At 38.8% G+C, this 17,387-nt stretch overlaps 1 protein-coding gene and 2 long non-coding RNA genes across 14 annotated transcripts; 1 reads left to right on the top strand and 2 right to left on the bottom strand.

The window, feature by feature from the left end:
* Positions 1-5,396, top strand: LOC135337920 (uncharacterized). Of its 10 annotated transcripts, XR_010395364.1 has the most exons (15): positions 1-459; positions 3,733-3,820; positions 3,890-3,953; positions 4,012-4,064; positions 4,118-4,160; positions 4,286-4,362; positions 4,423-4,484; positions 4,536-4,580; positions 4,633-4,700; positions 4,747-4,805; positions 4,852-4,910; positions 4,957-5,015; positions 5,062-5,120; positions 5,185-5,230; positions 5,288-5,396. It is a non-coding gene; the product is annotated as an uncharacterized LOC135337920 (long non-coding RNA). The 10 variants fall into 10 exon arrangements; XR_010395357.1 differs by lacking the exon at positions 1-459 and having other exon boundaries at positions 3,405-3,820; XR_010395366.1 differs by lacking the exons at positions 1-459; positions 4,633-4,700 and having other exon boundaries at positions 3,404-3,820.
* Positions 582-6,722, bottom strand: LOC135337923 (uncharacterized). Its single transcript, XR_010395371.1, has 3 exons — positions 6,342-6,722; positions 6,008-6,227; positions 582-950 (listed from the first exon to the last, which is right to left on the bottom strand). It is a non-coding gene; the product is annotated as an uncharacterized LOC135337923 (long non-coding RNA).
* A 4,095-nt stretch (positions 6,723-10,817) lies between these two features.
* Positions 10,818-17,133, bottom strand: LOC135337900 (uncharacterized). 3 transcript variants are annotated; one of them, XM_064533916.1, is made up of 3 exons: positions 17,000-17,066; positions 16,859-16,916; positions 10,818-14,294 (listed from the first exon to the last, which is right to left on the bottom strand). In XM_064533916.1, coding segments are annotated over exons 2-3 (3,270 nt in total). In that variant the 5' UTR covers positions 16,861-16,916; positions 17,000-17,066; the 3' UTR covers positions 10,818-11,026. The 3 variants fall into 3 exon arrangements, with proteins under 3 accessions (XP_064389986.1, XP_064389987.1, XP_064389985.1); XM_064533917.1 differs by having other exon boundaries at positions 16,859-16,895; positions 17,000-17,065; XM_064533915.1 differs by lacking the exon at positions 16,859-16,916 and having other exon boundaries at positions 17,000-17,133.
* Positions 17,134-17,387: the final 254 nt, after the last annotated feature.

The following is a 17,387-nucleotide window of genomic DNA, read 5'->3' as shown; positions in this document are numbered from 1 at the left end:
CTCTCCCAGTGCAGTCACCTCTTGCTCCACTGAGAGATACTGTGAAGTGTGTGAAGCAATGACTAACACTAGACTGACTGGACATCCCCATTGCAGTGATTGACCAGTTTGCTAGGATGTACTCCAGGGGAATAGTGCATGGAGATCCTACAAGATGACTGACTCATAATTGTCACGCTATGCATGTAAAAGACGCACCGCAATAAATGCGGAGGAGGAAAATCGCGCGCGCTATGCGCGCGACCTCATTTTTTCTGTGCTCTTGAGCACCCCTCTGCTTCAATCTCTAGAAACGCCCCTGTGGTGGTCGTACTTTTTTAATTAATTATTGTTGTAAGAATTGATGTGAAAAACCATAATTATTGCAGGATGATGTTGAAAGTGACACGTGTTGGAGAGAGCATTATACTGGACACCCTTGTATGACCAGACCACTGTAAAGTATCGACATAATTGGAGGTATGTATTATTATGCTGCTGTATTGCCACAATGTTTTAGGTATAGTGGCTTCGCCCAAAAAAACAATTGCAACAGTATACCATACTTATCTGACTTAGTTATCTGTCTATATAGTCACCTTATGAAGTTAACCTTCCCTTTATGATATGCGAATAAAAACAAAATATAGAGTAATAATTGACACAACTTGCCAATTCGCAACCTTTAGTATGTGTAGTATTTGCATTGTGAAGATAAATAAATAAATATGTTATCTTTCTAACACATAAACACACACATAAATACTATCAGATTAGTGGAATAACGTGTCACTGGTCTTCACTCGAGGAAAAATGACTGTAACTTAGCATACAGTTTCATCACTGCTCAATAGTGCATTTGCGAAAAAAATTCCTGTTTGCAATAGCGTAAATCCAAATAGTAAAACAGCAGTTTTCCTTCTGTTCTTAGGATCCCGGATTTTCCAGGGTTTTCCAGTAGAGGAATAGATCTGGAGGGAGTAAATATGTGACTAAAGTAACATAATTATTGGTTATTTGTATTGGTTATTTGTACAAATTTGTACACTTTCATATTGTACAAATTTGTACACTTTCATATTGTACAAATTTGCACACTTTCATATTGTACAAATTTGTACACTTTCATATTGTACAAATTTGTACACTTACATATTGTACCGACTTCCGTGAACATTATGCAATTGGTTATTGAGTGTACAAACCTATAATTATACTTCAGGTTCTGCAACTTTGGTTATGTTGTCAAGGTAATAAGTGTGTAATAAAAGTCATACAGTCCCTTCCATGTTACACGGTCGCTCGATACATGATTTGGTAAAGGATATATATTGTTATGATTATCTATTAAGGGCACCAGGCAACTTTCAGGCAATTTCGTAAGCAACAGATTGCCGCAAATTTGCAAGCAACCAACAAGCAACTCGCTGAATGCAATACTTGTACCATGACCTTGTATCCAAACTAGTGGTTAAAAGTTTGGTTACGACACTAAGGGAAAGGAGGGGAAATCATCGAAATAGAGTCATTTGGTCAGAAAAATGGATACGAACTTAATTTTGGGGCTTTATAAAACCAGGGTCTCAAATTCACTAGTAACCTCTACCACTCACAAATGGCTTTTGATACTAGTTCAGATAATCATGCTTCGGTGCACATGCGCAAGCGACGTATACAGTAGTGTGTTTGTGTGTGTAGACTGTTATACAGCTGCTCAAGGATCATGAAGTGCAGGTATAAGAGTTTCTATAGTCATGTTTTCATTTGTGGATTTGCAAAATACTTGAATGCTTTGTTCTCGAATTTTGCTTACTTGGAATGCCATTGCAGCCTTTTCAGAAGAGTTCGTTATTCACTGAGTGTTGCTACTCTACTTAGTAATTCGCTCTGCACTAGAACGCTTGCTATTGCATGGTAGCTGCAAGAGTGATAAGAGAGCTCATGCAGCCATTAATACAATCATGGTCAATCATTACCCAAGTTTCCCTGTGATGCTGCCTGATGCAAAAATGTTTATTGTGTGTATAAAGCTGTTAGTATAGATTTATGTTATGTAGCTTTGGCACCTCCACTGAGGCATCAGCACCCGCGTGCTTTCATTATGACAGCATATAGGTAGTGTCGGACTTAGTGTAACAAATAAATGATAAAGTAAATCCTTTGATCTTTCAGGAAATCTATTGACCATGGTCAGGCAACAACTTGCATACAACAGATTGTAAGCAATTTGTAACATACACGAGGCAGTTGTTGAGGCAACAAATTGCCTGAAAGTTGCCTGGTCTATGGTGGCCTTAATACATAATTATACAGCTAGTATGGTACGTATGGCTAAGAGTGCAATATAGGATTAATAGCACAAGTAACAAGCAATGGCAAGGATACTAACTATTAACCTTGCCAGTGCTTGTTATAAATCCCTTATTGCACGAGTAGCCATACTATTGATTATTAACCGTTTGTGATGCAGTTTTAACTAGTGTTCAAGCTGGCGCTGTGCTAATGCCTCTCGCCATGTTTTTGCTTTCGCTCAAAAGTATTAGAGTGTTATATTAGTTTCTATAATGAATTTTATATTAAAGTTAGCTTACCTATATAAAGTCACTGAGAAGAAAAGACTTATTTACATGCATCTATTGTTGTTATTTATTGTATTATGTGGCTTACCAGGACCTCAAGAAAGAAGAAAATTGATTCTTCCAGGATCTGTAGTTCAGTGTATATAATATCAGACCTGTGTACATGCATATTGTTATCTATATTGTTATATGGTAGTGTTTTGTGGCTTACCAGGCCCTCAAGACAAAGATGATTCTGCCAGGAGGATCTGGATCTGGATCTTGGTTTCTCACACGTGGGGAATGAGCGCGCATGCGCATTACATCCACAGGAATAATAAAGGGTGTGTCCAAACAAATCAATGGCTACTGCTAGCTAGCTGTTTTAACAGATATTTTCTGAGTCTTGTAGCTAACAAAAAGCTAGCGCTTTAGTGCAAGGCTAACTCATATGTTGAATAGAAAGTATGTGCGGACAGATGATGCTATGAAAGATTCTGAAGAGACTGCAACAGCCTTCAATGTGAGTCAAACTAGCCATAACTCGAGAAAGAAGCTTTAGTTTGCTAATCCACGAATCAAAATCCAAGAGAACGTGGCTAGAAGCCTATAGAAGCTGTTAGTTTTCGTCGCATTGCAACCGTTGAGCAGTTACAGCTGGAACAGACACACAGACACACAAACACACACACAGTCAGCTTTACCGTATCCCTCGTGCGGCTACGCCTCGAGGCATAATAACATTTTTAGCAGCAGTTTTAGTAAAAAAATTATCCGCGGCCGTTATTCGAACGTGTGGTTGTCAAGGCAGTAAGTGCCATCTGTATCATATATAGCAACTAGAAAAATGTGGTTAGCGCATTTATCATTATCTCCCTGGCATACACAGCCAAAAATCCACAGGCCTGTTTCAGGCCCGTGGGGAAAATCAGTTGAATACAGGCCGGAATACGGGCCTGTATGCGGATGTAATCGCCCACGGCCCGCTTACATCCTGGAACCACAGGCCTGTTACAGCACGTACATCCTGTCCTGAATACGGACCGTAAATAACGGGCCTGTTTCAGCCTGTACCACCCACGTCCTGCTTACAGCCTGTGCAGCCAGTGTATGCGCATGCGCAGAGAGAAAGTTGCTTAGCTACAAAATCCACCAAGAGACTGAAAAGGTGCTTCAGTTTGATGTTCTCGTTCAGTTGCAGCTTTAAAGGATGGATGGAGTAATTATATTATTTATGGAGCTGACTGCCAAGGCCAGCTAGCAAGAAAAGAGAGAGAGAGGAAGTAAGTAGAGTCTAAATAAGGAGCTAGTATAGTAGGTCTAATTAATACTCACTTCTGTCCATTTGTCAGCTGCTAGATGTCTCTGCAATTCTTCTTTCACTGTCTCTAGGAGTCTAGCTCTATAGGCTACAAGGTGTGCTTATGTGGTAATGTATAAATAATTATGTTGACGGAGTTATTTCGTATTGCAGATCTGGTTGCCTCTGACGCAGGTTGTTGACTTCTTCTACAACGTTTAATATAAGTGAGTGCTCAGCTGGTTTTTAAAATGTTGGTCAATATGCTGCTTATGTATAGGAATACACATCTAAAAAGGACCTCTACAACGACTACTATATAAGTGAGTACGAGGTATATAAAATGTATACCTATGATATTGTGTCATCATTACTTTACGAGCTCGAGATTCAGGTTCTATTATTGACTCACTTACTCGAACTCGTTTACGTATGTATGCACACACAGATGTACCTGTGTCTATGTCATCATTACTGTACTGATTGAGCTCGAGATTGAGGTTCCTTGTCACACTACTTGAGAATGTGAGCCAATTAATAATTATTTAACTCACTTTAAACTCGTGTACTGATGCACACATACAGATGTACATATATAAATTGGAATGCTCATGCCATCAATGATTTCAACCCATCATGACCAGAAGGTATTTTACAATAATAATTATTGTCGTTTACATTGGTTGGTCTAATTACAGCATCGTGGACACACCTATACTTTAGGAACTATCAGAATTTGGCAGGTAAGCAATCATTCATAATAATTATAAAAACTTTGTTTGTGTTTTGCTTTAGTTAAGTTACTGGCTGTGGACATGGCTGGTCTGTGACAGTACAAACAGTCAAACAAAAAATGTATAATGGTAAGAAACATTATTTTCTTTGCAACCATATTCACTATATACACAGTGACAGAGGACATGGCTGGTCTGTGGACAGTACGAACAGTCAAACAACACATTATATTGGTAAGAAACATTATTTTCTTTGCAACGATATTCACTATATACACAGTGACAGAGGACATGGCTGGTCTGTGGACAGTACGAACAGTCGAACAACACATTATATTGGTAAGAAACATTATTTTCTTTGCAACGATATTCACTATATACACAGTGACAGAGGACATGGCTGGTCTGTGGACAGTACGAACAGTCGAACAACACATTATATTGGTAAGAAACATTATTTTCTTTGCAACGATATTCACTATATACACAGTGACAGAGGACATGGCTGGTCTGTGGACAGTACGAACAGTCGAACAACACATTATATTGGTAAGAAACATTATTTTCTTTGCAACGATATTCACATGTCTTCTTTATACACACATTGTGACAGAGGACATGGCTGGTAGTACAAACAGTCAAACAGAAAATTTATAAATGTAAGAAACATTATTTTCTTTCCAACCATTATTCACGTGTCTTCTTTATACACACAGTGACACACTCGAGCAGCACAAGCACTAGAAGAAACATTCCTATTAGTGTTGTAAACTGTCGAACTGTCTGGCTATGTTTGTTTCTTAAAAATTTTAACACTTCGTTGAATTATTCATGCCAAACTCAGCTTTTAACTGTATAAAAGCAAACCGGAACTAACTGAGAACATAGCGCTGCTTACAGGCCGTGCTCAGGCTGCTTACAGCCCGTTCCACGGCTGATTACATGCTGAAATCCACAGGCTGCTAAACAGTATCTAACCAAACAGTTGAATACACCGCGTGGATTTATACCTGTAACGGGCCCGTAACAGGCATGAAACGGCCCGTGGATTTTTGGCTGTGTATTGAAATGCTGATGTGGACAATAACTTGTATAATTATGCCTCGAAGCGTAGCCGCACAAGGGATACGGTAAAGCTGACTGTGTGTGTGTGTGTCTGTGTGTCTGTTCCAGCTGTAACTGCATGCTCAACAGTTGCAATGCGACGAAAACTAAAAGCTTCTATAGGCTTTTAGCCACGTTCTTTTGGATTTTGATTTGTGGATTTAGCATTAAAGCTTCTTTCTCGAGTTATGGCTAGTTAAATAAAAAATAAAAGGGATTATTTATATAGCCAGAGCACTCTCAAAGATGCTCCACATTTATTAAAGCATAAGCAAGTGACATGTACATTCATAGCTGTCACATCGTACATCATTTTCACAATTAGTACGTACCTGCTGAGCGTTGTCAGAGCAAATTGAAGAGGTAAGGTTGGTACTGTATCCCAATTCCAGTGTCCAAAAACTGTTCCCATTTGAAATAAGAATCATCGGACAACCAAATAATTATGTTCTAGAATCTAGGGCAGACATTTACATTCGACAAACATGACTGCTGGTAGGTGACTCTTGTGCAGAGGTAGCTATGGAACAATTTACTTGTTAGCTTGGGACACTGCGAGGTAAACAAAGGAGAAAATTAGCCATTGCAGTCTAATAATAAGTCTAGAATAAATCATACCCCCTCATTATAATTATTTTTGAGTGCATATTATAGATCTTAACATACCTTCTATAAATGGTACGGTCAGTGCTGACAGAACAGCAAGTTGATAAGTGGTTGTCCTAAAAGAGTAGCTATACTAGCTATAATTATATCTATCTAGATAACAGACAGCTGCATGTAGCTGGACAAGTTTGCAACATCATAAAGCTATAGCAACACCATGTGCAGCTGGCAAGAATATAGCTAGTTCAGCTCAATTAAGCAAGCTGAAAATATACAGTGAAGCTTTTGTTGCAGCTATATACTCTACCCACAAGTGAGAAATGGGTCATCAACTCCTTCATCCAAGCAGAAGGTGGCACCCTAGTCGAGTCACGTCACATCTCCAACAACAAGTGAGACCATGGTTTCTTGAAACCAGGGAAAACTGATTTACCTACTCCGAAAGGAAGAACGATTGTTGTGTGCAATTTGGTACCCCCCCCCCCCCCCCATCTGTATCTGAGTGTGCAATTACATTATACTTGTTGTCCTTGTATAGATGTACTTGTTTCCTTTGATCTCTGAGATAAAAATGATATATACAATATCAATAATTGGAGCGTATTTCGTCACTAAAACCTCTCCACTCAGTAGACGTACACGGACAATGTCTAACTGGAGGGATAAAAGCCAAGCAAATAAAAGCTCAACGTGTGGCTTGGCAACAAAGGCAGTAAACATCATGTGCAAAAGTATTCATAATCAGTGTTACCACCTCAATAAACTACAAATATATAAACTACAAGTATATAACTGCATGTGCTCAGCCCACCAGTACGCTTACCTTGGAAATATCTTTTTTTACTGGGTCTGATCAGTCAGTAGCAAGTATACATAGGCATGTTATACAGCCCTGAAAGAGATGTCTCGAAGAAACACAACTTTCTTATTTTAAAAGAGTTATAGCTACCCATCAAAAAGTTTAATAGCCTCGTTTATAGGGCATAACACGAATGCTAAAAGCATAACGTGCACCACTCTGTTGCAAATCCCTCTAATTCAATCTAACCCACTTACATGTATACAATAATGACAGATGACATTTATATGAATGTCTCTCCGTTTTAAATTGCAGGTTTAAAGGACATCCTTATTCAAAACTGTGGCGAGCCACCTAAACACATCATTTGCTAAAGAAGGTGGACAAGCAATTTGTCAATGAAGACAATGACATAAATAGATGACATAATTGTACAGTGGACAAAAAGTCCGCAGAGGTAAGTTGTGTATACAGCTAATTAATTTTTATACAAGCATGATACCGTATATCTAGCAGATAATTTTTGTTGAGGGAAATTTTTGTATACAGCTCAGGATAGTGATGTTGAATCTATTGCGGTAGAATAATTTCGTAGTTTTAATTTTCGTATAATGCTCTTCAATATGAAATTAACAAAAATTTCCACCATACAAAAATAACCCGCTATACGTATGATTATAATTATACAAGCATTTACATATCAGGAGTGTACGGTGGCCAAGAAGGGTCACCCACGTCCGCCTATTGCCACAATTAATCGCTCGCAGAAGCTTTGCTAGCTGCGCTCGCGGTGGCGTGACCGATTATGTCTTTGACTCTGTGCAGACTTACCTGAAAAATTGTTGGCGGTTATTTGTTTAACCGCGCGGGCATTAGAAATAATTTAATTACGTTTAATGTGCTTACCACAAGCGCTTAATTTTTAACGCGCGTGGCTAATGCACCTATCAATGCAAAGCCCCACTACCCCCCTCCCAGGACAATGGGGGGCTTTGTCAATTTGGAGGTGCAAAAGACTCTCCCCCTGGGCAATTTTATTTGACAAACCCTTGGCAAATACCCCAGGGCATGACAGTTTGACACAATAATAATTGCAATACAATATAGAGACAAACGGCTATGATAGTACTAACGTACAAAGTTCCCACCTCCAGGGCTAGGTTTTACAACAAAGCTCCCAGAAATCCCCCCTTGTCCCGGGAGGGGGGTAGTGGGACTTTGCATTGATAGGTGCATAACAAAGCCACGCGCGACATAGGCGTAGGTGAGTGACCCTTCGCGGCCATCGTATAGGTGAAAATATAATTATGAGAGACTCGTTGTTTAATTAATGTATACAAATTTGTACAGATCTGATGATTATGTACTAAAAATTGTTTAAATGTAGTACAAATTTGTACAATTTCCCAATTTAAAGATTGTGCAAATTTGTACAATTGTAAATTATTCTTTTCTCAATAATTTTCCAGGTTCAATGTTTTGAAGATGAAAAAGATGAAAAATTTTACTCTGACTAACTATACTAGTGAAAAAAGAACGATATTTAACATCTGTAAAACTATTATTATCCCGCTGTCCTAAAATGGGACATTTATCGATGTATTCTGACAACGTGCAATTATACAGCAAATATTACACAAATGTTAGCATCTTAGAACCTATTTCATAAAGGGAACCTGTTAGTATACAGCGGTCAATATCCCATTCCGTTTGCGTAGTACGTTTAAAGTGTTTCCATTTTGATAAGTACTGTATTAAAAGCGTATTTTACTGTACCGTTGCTATATACCATTGCACTTTACAAATGCGGTGTGCTGTGTTTTTGAATACAAAGCGACAATCCTCTAGTAACATAATATCCAGCTAAATTTTGCTTAGCTATAAGCCTATAGTTCTACATAGATCTAACAAAGAAATATAACGCACCATTCACCGCACTATTTTAATCTTAGCATAATTGCTATAGCTATCTTACATGTAGCTATAATACAAAGCTAGCAAGCTGCAAAATTTCATGATAACTATAGCTGCATGGGTGACCAAAGTAATTTTAACAACAGAAAAAAGTTCTTATCTTGAGCGTCCTTTTTAGCGTTTAATTTGCGCTGTATCAGTGTATTATGCACGTACTACGTAAACGGAATGGGGACTTTATATTTACCACTTTGCAAGTTCATAATTGATAAAAATTGCTGCTACGGAAATCCCAAATTTCCTTGTGCGCAAAACGATTTTTGATTGCCACACACCCTCCTAATTAATGCAAATCTATACTGCCACCTGGTGGCACATTGTCTGCCCGGCCTTGCAGCTGTAGCTGTTCCTCTTAAGCTAACAGTTCTATTAATATAATAATTTATAGGACAACGCAGTTTAATTAAACTTTTATATCGTTTCGGATTAAGCTTTATATGCAGCTCTTTTCTGACAATTAATTAAGGGAAGGCTTGTAGTGGATTATATTTGTTGTTTAGCCCTTACAACGAGTATTGTCAGTGGAAGACAACTTCTCAATCTGCTCTCTATACGAGATAATTGATGGGCCCGAATATTGATGCTGCTCTATAATAGCACAACAAGAACTCATTTGCATTATCATAGTCTCGCAAACTTAATTGTGCGTAAAAACGACTATAATGTCTTACTAAGAGTTCTTAGGAAGAGTACGCAACTCCACTAACCGTAGTAAGCAGTCTGTCTAACCTACGTCACAACCACATGCTGTTGTATAAACTGTAAAATCATGGATGAATAAACGTTAGTGATGATTACCACTAATTTTATTCATTGCTTTTCCTTATCAGCATTGTTATTGTTATTGTTGTATCTCAAGTGACTGTGGTTACATTCAAATATTGAGTTTGCCTCCTGTGTACAGACTATTGGTGTTGCGTACTCTTCTTCTTGGTCTTACCTGTGTTATATGACTCTTTCTGTAGCTAGAATTCTTTGCTTTTGGCTCATGTACTTTTTCATGCACTGGCATTTGTCATGGATCACAGCAAATACTTTTCTTATTTCGCCCCATAATAATTATAAGTTTCATCGCAATGCATACTTTGTTCATGCTATGACTGATGTTATGTACCTAATCTGTACGCACTTAATTATTCTTATACTTGGTTATAATTCTACTGGCTTTTATGTGACATATTTTTCTACTTCACGCATGCAGGTGATGCTGAGAAGTCAAAGGCAGTATATCTTGCAATTGCAGTGATCTGAGTGCAGACTTGCATGTTAAAAGAAACCTTTCACTTTTGTATATCCTTATCGTTTGTTTAGATACAATTTTAATACTGAATTGATGTATTGTTGTTTTTAATGTTTGAAATTAATTTAGCACAATACAATCAGCACAGATGTTTCAGCACATTAGAATTTAGCACATGTGCCGGTTTAGCACATCAGGTTGTTTAGCACATGTGCAAACGTGCTAAAACTGAAGACATTTGTTTAGCACGGTTTTCTGTGCTAAATCAGCACGTCTTTTTCTCTGTGCAGCCCTGAGCGCGGTTGTATATAATTATATTGTGCGGTGCCATGGCAGCAACGTTCCCTGTGAAAGTGAGGAAAAAATTATTTTTGCATGATCGGTTAACCATGCATAGTGAGCTGACATAATCCCTGTGTGTATTAGGTATGGTTGACATAAATTACTAGCCTCGATCCCAGGCCGCTCTTCCTCCAAGACTTTTTGAGGCCTTGTGAAGGAGGCTAATAAATTACATGCTGTGTACTGTGTAACAATCATTAAACTCCATGACATTTACCATCATTATATCAAATCGAATAGCATAGATTTTAAATAAATGTCATGTCGATCTGCCTGTATACAGTATAATGTGATATGTAATTTTCTTGATACTACAATCACACGTATTATGACATCGTCTTAACTGGAATATATCTGAGTTTCGAGGGCGGCTTGGAATCGATGCTAGTTTTATATCTGCCAATCATAGTCAAAAATAGGTCCACAAGTTTGCTTAGGCTGCCCAGGTAGGGAAGAAGGCATTTCCATGGCCATCAGCTTCTTAGCTTGGATTTGCATGCTTGACATAAGAGGAACGGATTCTTTAATAGCATCTGGTTGTCCATTGAAGGCTGCTTGAAGTGACCTTAATAGAGATCGATACACGTCGTGAAATATTTTTGCTTCATGGTATAAATGAGAATTTTTTGGGATATTCTTTGATGACGGGTTGTCTTGCATCGGCCATATGCCTTCAGGTGTAAACTCAATCTCAGCACCTCGGAGATCGTAAAAGTACTGCTCGTGATCATGCAAGATTCGTAGGTGATGCTTGCATGCAAGCATTTCAAATTTAAAGAAATGAGCAAGATCGGAACTCTTTAAATAAGTAGGGTCTTTTTGTTCAGTTCCCTCTCCCTCCTCAATTATCACGTTAATGGCGTCAATGGCTTCTTCAATACTGCTCACAGTTACGAGCTTAATACCATCTTCATGCGCTGTCCAAGGCCAGGTCATTTGCTTGGCTTCTTTGTCAAAGAAATTTTCTCCTTCTTTTTCATACAGTTCAATCATACACTGTTGAATGTTCTTATAAAACTTTCCAATTGTAAGCACATGAGACTTAATTTCTTTCTCTTTGTTAGAAAAAGAGTCTTCGTAAACCAATTCATTTGGGAATTCTATCATCATGAACACGTCAGCAATATACTTGGGAGATGCTTTCTGTAGTGTTACATTGAGACCAGGTAACACTCCTCCCGGTATCTTCCCGGGGTAAGATGGGGCAACCTGTGCACTGTCTATTATTGGCCGTCCACCGATAGCAATGAGCAGATTGGCCGCTTGTGCCATGTGAAGCATTTCTTGCATTACAACTGAGCGTATGATTTCGTATGCCTCTTGATTGTACCCGTCCTTGATAGAGTAGAGAGCAGTTAAGTATGGAGGAATGGTGGAAAATTCTAATTGTAGAGCTATTTGTAAATTTTCTTTTAGCTGTCTTTTTGAGCAGTGGGAGCTTGTGTACCAACTAGGAAGAGAATTGCTATCGTCATTAGATAGTTTTAGAACCATAGAAAGCAGAGCTTCAATATACGAATCTGTTAAGTGATCTCGATTTTTTAACACATCAATAGTACGTCTAATGAACAAATCATTTTTCCATTCTTTGAGAGTTTGGGTATGTGATTGTTCTATGACCGTGGAAACTTTAGAAAAGGATTGCGCTATCTCTGATTCTGCAAGCGTTGGCAGTGAATCTTCTCCTAAACCATCCAAAAGTATGGCTACATACTCATTTTTAGGGAAATTCTTGATCCAAGAGAGTGATTTCTCTGTCACCAGTTCCTTTCTCAGCTTCTCGCGATAAAATAAATAGGATCTATTGCAGAAACTTGGTATTTCATATTCCTTCTCAATCAGAGTATCCCAATTTAGAGGGTGGTCTTCAGTTCTCAACCATTCTATGATCATTTCTTTTTTTGTAGGTGAGAGATCTCTAGACGCTGGCATGTAGCTTGGGTGGTTGATATCCATAGACATTGTGAAAAGAATCATATCGATATTTCGTGGTTTTGTTACAGCTTCATAATCGCCGAGTTTCAGAATACTATTCATTACTGGGTACAATTTCTGGTACTGAAAAAAGATTGGCTTTACATGCGTGTCCCAGAAATACGGTCTCTTGTATTTCATATGACTCCACACAAGGAATGACAATGTGTTTCCTACATTTACTGAACACTGCTGACAATTCATCTTCTCACATTGCTCACAAACACAGTAGTTGAATATAAAGACCTGGCCGTCAATATATTTTCTTGGAGTTCCAACATCACCTGCTACGAAATAAAATATGGCAATACCATCTTTACCGGTTGTCTGTGTGCGGGTATATTTAAGGTCCGAGTTTGTAGCATCGCCATTGGGGCTAACGTCACAGAGGGATAGGGAGAGCTTCTCACTCGGCTGAACGCCGTAGTGTCTCACTTTTAGTCTAGCTTCAGCAGAGTCTCCTTTTTCGAGCCTGTAATTCGTATGGTCCATTGGGGCTACTAAGTACGGATCCTCGCTGAGAATAATATAAACACAGTTTGAAGTGGACAAAGTGTTATTGTCACAGACTGGGTATCGATCACCTTGCTTCAAAGTATTTTCAACAGGCTTTGCCTTGAAAAACACTGCAATAACTTTCCGTTTTTGAACAAATTTCAATTGCTGATCAGTAAGTTCAAAATCTTGAATGCCCGATGTCATTTTGTACCAATCTTTTTCCATGTAAGGAAGCTCACCAACAAGTTCAACAGTAACTTGATCATCCACAAGAATACATACAAATAGTCGGTAGAGGTGACAAAGTTCTCCGTTGGTATCGATCGGTATGGAGTTGCTAAAATCAATTGCCAAGGTTGACCCAAACACATCAAAGTAGGTGGTAGTAGTGAAATTACTAATGAGTGCACACAGCGGGCTCCAAGATGGAACAGGTACAGGGATATTATTAATGGCCTTCATAACTCTGTTCTCGGGAAATGATAATGACTCACCAGCTGACGAAATGCCGATACTGCCAACTATGCTGCCATATAGAAACCAAGGCTCTTCTGGCATCCTATTGTAGTTATACAGCGTTAACATAATTGAAAGAGTGTATCCATCTTCCTTGTCCTTGTGTGTGTGTTCTTTCAAAGATCTGAGAGCATTGGAAGTCAACTGTTTCGACCATTGAACATTGACAAGTTTTGAAACACTGTGGGCTGCTAAGCATTGGATTTTTTTGTCAACACAGTACTTATCTGGATCTGTGGAGTTGGCTTGACGAAACCAGGAATCACGTTCGAGCATGGCAAGAACAAAATCTCCAATAAAAGCATTATTGCTTAGCATACTCCAATTCACACCCAACTTCATCCCGTAAATACTGGAAGTATCTTGTTGATCTGGATCAAGGGTAATTAATTTTGGAAGAGAGGACTCGGGATTAATCACAATTAATTCACCAATGATTTCGTCTTCAATAGCCAAGCCATTTTCTAGTACTACAGAAGTGACTCTGCAGTCTATCATTGTGAAAGTATTTGTTCCTCCTGGGTTAAATTTTTTCACCACAATTTCTTCTCCTTCCATGACTTTCTCATAGTTTGTTGGTCCATTGTTCAGTGTGGACACATCTGCTCTAAATCGACCAGAAAAGTTAATCCTTGGTTTTTCTAAGAAGGATGCACTTGCAAGTTCAAACCTGTACAATTTAAGCACAACAATGATGAGGGACTTGCCTTCGCTGCCAGTCCCAACACTATATATAATTATACACTCCCTCAAGTTTATTATACAGTGACTATTACACATGCATGGCGCACTACATGCATACTACATAGTCTACCCAGGAAAGAGAGCGATTGTATATAATTATACCCTCGAATAATATACATCCGCGTTTCAATTGAGGCTTACAAGCTGATGCTCAAAGAAATCTTCTGAGAAGTACTCTGGCCAATAGTATGCCAGTATGATTAGCAATACATTAAGATATAAATGTGGGTGTGGTTTTATGGTTTTCCGTAATAAGAGGCAGTTTTGCACAGTTGGTCAGTTGGGAGCTGTCCTGAATCAAGAAGGTGCGCTCGTGGGAGGCTGCTTTTGTGTACTTATAATTATTATAGTGATTTCAATCCGTGCCATAGCTAACGTCTTGTATAGAAGGTTCTCCTCTGGTGGGAGGGGTCCGTTATGGGAGGTTCCACTGTAAAGCGGATAGTTTCGATACCCTTGTGTAGAGCAGAAGCATAGCCAGAAAGAGGGGGCAAACACCTAGCTGGGCAAAGCCGCTAGGCCAGAAAATTTTTGGACGGAAGCCACACCCTTTTTTAATTAGTTGTGGTTAAATTTCACTTCCTGTCATCAGCAAAATAATTTCAGTGGAGGCTAGCATAGATATAGTTATTGTCACTATAAGAAAGTTGGATATACCTTGATTGAGAGTTAGCTTCTGTGGCTTAAAGAATTTATCCAGAGTTTGAGACATTGTGAATGTGATTCTTGGTTATGCCACATGGACCCAATATTGCACACTTGTGGCCAAATGTGAGCATGCAATCACACCCACACAGAGGAGCATGCAATCACACCCACACAGAGAAGCATTCTGCAATGCCCCCCACCTGTATTATTTTGTTTGCACATGCGTGTAACTGTTAATTCAATAATTACTAATAGAGACACAAAGAATGTAGCTATCTAGAGCTGAGACTGGTAGTAGAGATCCAGAAAAAAGGGGGGGGGCAATTGCCTCCTTTGCCACCCCCTGGCTACGCCACTGTAGAGACTAATGTGAAATGAACAACACTTCCAAATACAGTGCTTTTATGCACCTTTGCAACAAGCTGGTATCGCATTGTAAACCACAAATACAAACCACAGGGTACAGGCTGTACTTGACCTTATTATTAAAGGAGGGAAATTTGGAATTTGAGAAATAGTGATGTTGTCTTGTTGATGAGCTGCTTAAAGGATGTGTTCAATAAATTTAAGATCTAAGGCTTACAGTAAGGACATGAGGTGGAGGATGATACACCAGTGTGGCCTGTAGCAGCCTGTGGTTTGCATGTTTACTATTTGTGGTTTACTATGTGATACGGCTTGTTGCAAAGATGCATAAAAGCACTGTAATACCTAGAATTGCTGCACCAAAACAGTATCTAATTACCGGTTATAGTCAGCCGTGGCATATCGATTTCAAACGGAATGTCATTGTAATTAGTGTCTACTTCACAGCAATTAGGTAAGCTTCCAGATTCCTGAGTTATAGGCCTTGGGTAGATTACTCAATAAAGTGTCAATAACTTATTATTATTATTTTCAAATTGCCCCATTATTCCTCATGCATGCAGTGTGTATTCCACGAGCACAACATACCATCTTTGCATATGATGTCACACAAGTATAACAATATTGGCCACGTGCATGCACATGTGATGTGAAAATTACAAAAATATGCACATGCATGTTTGCACTATAGTTAATAATTATGGTATCATATAGCGGGTAATTTTCGGTGGTGGAAATTTCGTATGAACTACCCATTTAAATATTTCATAGAGTCGTACAGCTCAGGATAGTGACGTTGAACCTATTGCAGTAGAATAATTTCGTAGTTCTATGATGCTCTACAATACGAAATATATCACCAATACGAAAATAACCCGCTATACGGTATATGTCAAGGAGATGAAATTACCCATATATGATACTACTGACAGACGTGTGTTTCCAACGCCTGTCTATTTTTCTCTATATAAAGGTTTTCATTACGCCAGCATAATTCTCACCCCAAGAAAGTGCCTACCGTATAAGCTTTTTTAAGGCGCCACATTAAAATAATTACGCTGGTAAAGGTGGCTGTATTAGGAGGTTGGAAAATTAGTTTTGAGGCTGGATGGCTTGTCTTTAGAGGGTCGCCTTCTAATTGGAGATAAAAAAAACAGCTTTTCCAACCTCCTAATACGGCCACCTTACCAGTGTAATTATTATAATGTGGCACCTTATTACGCTAAAAACTAGCATAATCTATATACCGTATAGCAGGTAATTTTCGTGGGGCAAAATATTCGTGGTTTTCGTGGTTGAAGCTCCAATCACGAAAATATTACCCACGAAATGTCTCAATATTGCTGAACCACGAATATTTTGTCCCCCGAAAATTACCTGCTATACGGTACAGTCCCTGAGCCAATTATTGAACTCAGAGAGATACTGCCTATGATTATATACAATGTACCCCTTCCCTTGTACTAAAAAACTCACATAAGCAAAATAGATGATGGTGAGCAACTTGCTAAATCTATTGCATGGAGGTGTAGATCTATAATTATAGGAGAATTACGACTGAGAGAACACTCAGTAGTAGATCTAGTATCTAGTCTAGGTATTGATATAATAACTTACCAGAAAAAGAATAAACAGAGCCAGTGAGTGCTGGTCTTCATGATGGTCGGAGTACCTAGCTGTGGCCGGCCTAGCTACAGTGAATGTGTGCGCATGTGCAATTCCTCACGTAAGGCCACACCTGTTTCATGGACTTTCAATCCCCAATATGCAATACAGACAGACCAGAGCTGAGAGTGGCAGGCAAAAAAATAAAAATAAAATTGATGATTGAGGAGTATTGAAGAAGAGATTGAGGAAGAGATTGACCTAATAATCGAGGGGGGAGGGAACTGAACAAAAAGACCTAAAGAGTTCCGATCTTGCTCATTTCTTTAAATTTGAAATGCATGCATGCAAGCATCACCTACGAATCTTGCATGATCACGAGCAGTACTTTTACGATCTC

The sequence above is a fragment of the Halichondria panicea genome, chromosome 6, assembly GCF_963675165.1.
Source record: "Halichondria panicea chromosome 6, odHalPani1.1, whole genome shotgun sequence".
Classification (NCBI taxonomy): Eukaryota; Metazoa; Porifera; class Demospongiae; order Suberitida; family Halichondriidae; genus Halichondria; species Halichondria panicea.
Note: the sequence above shows the minus strand (reverse complement) of the source record. Positions and strands in the feature narration are given on the sequence as shown.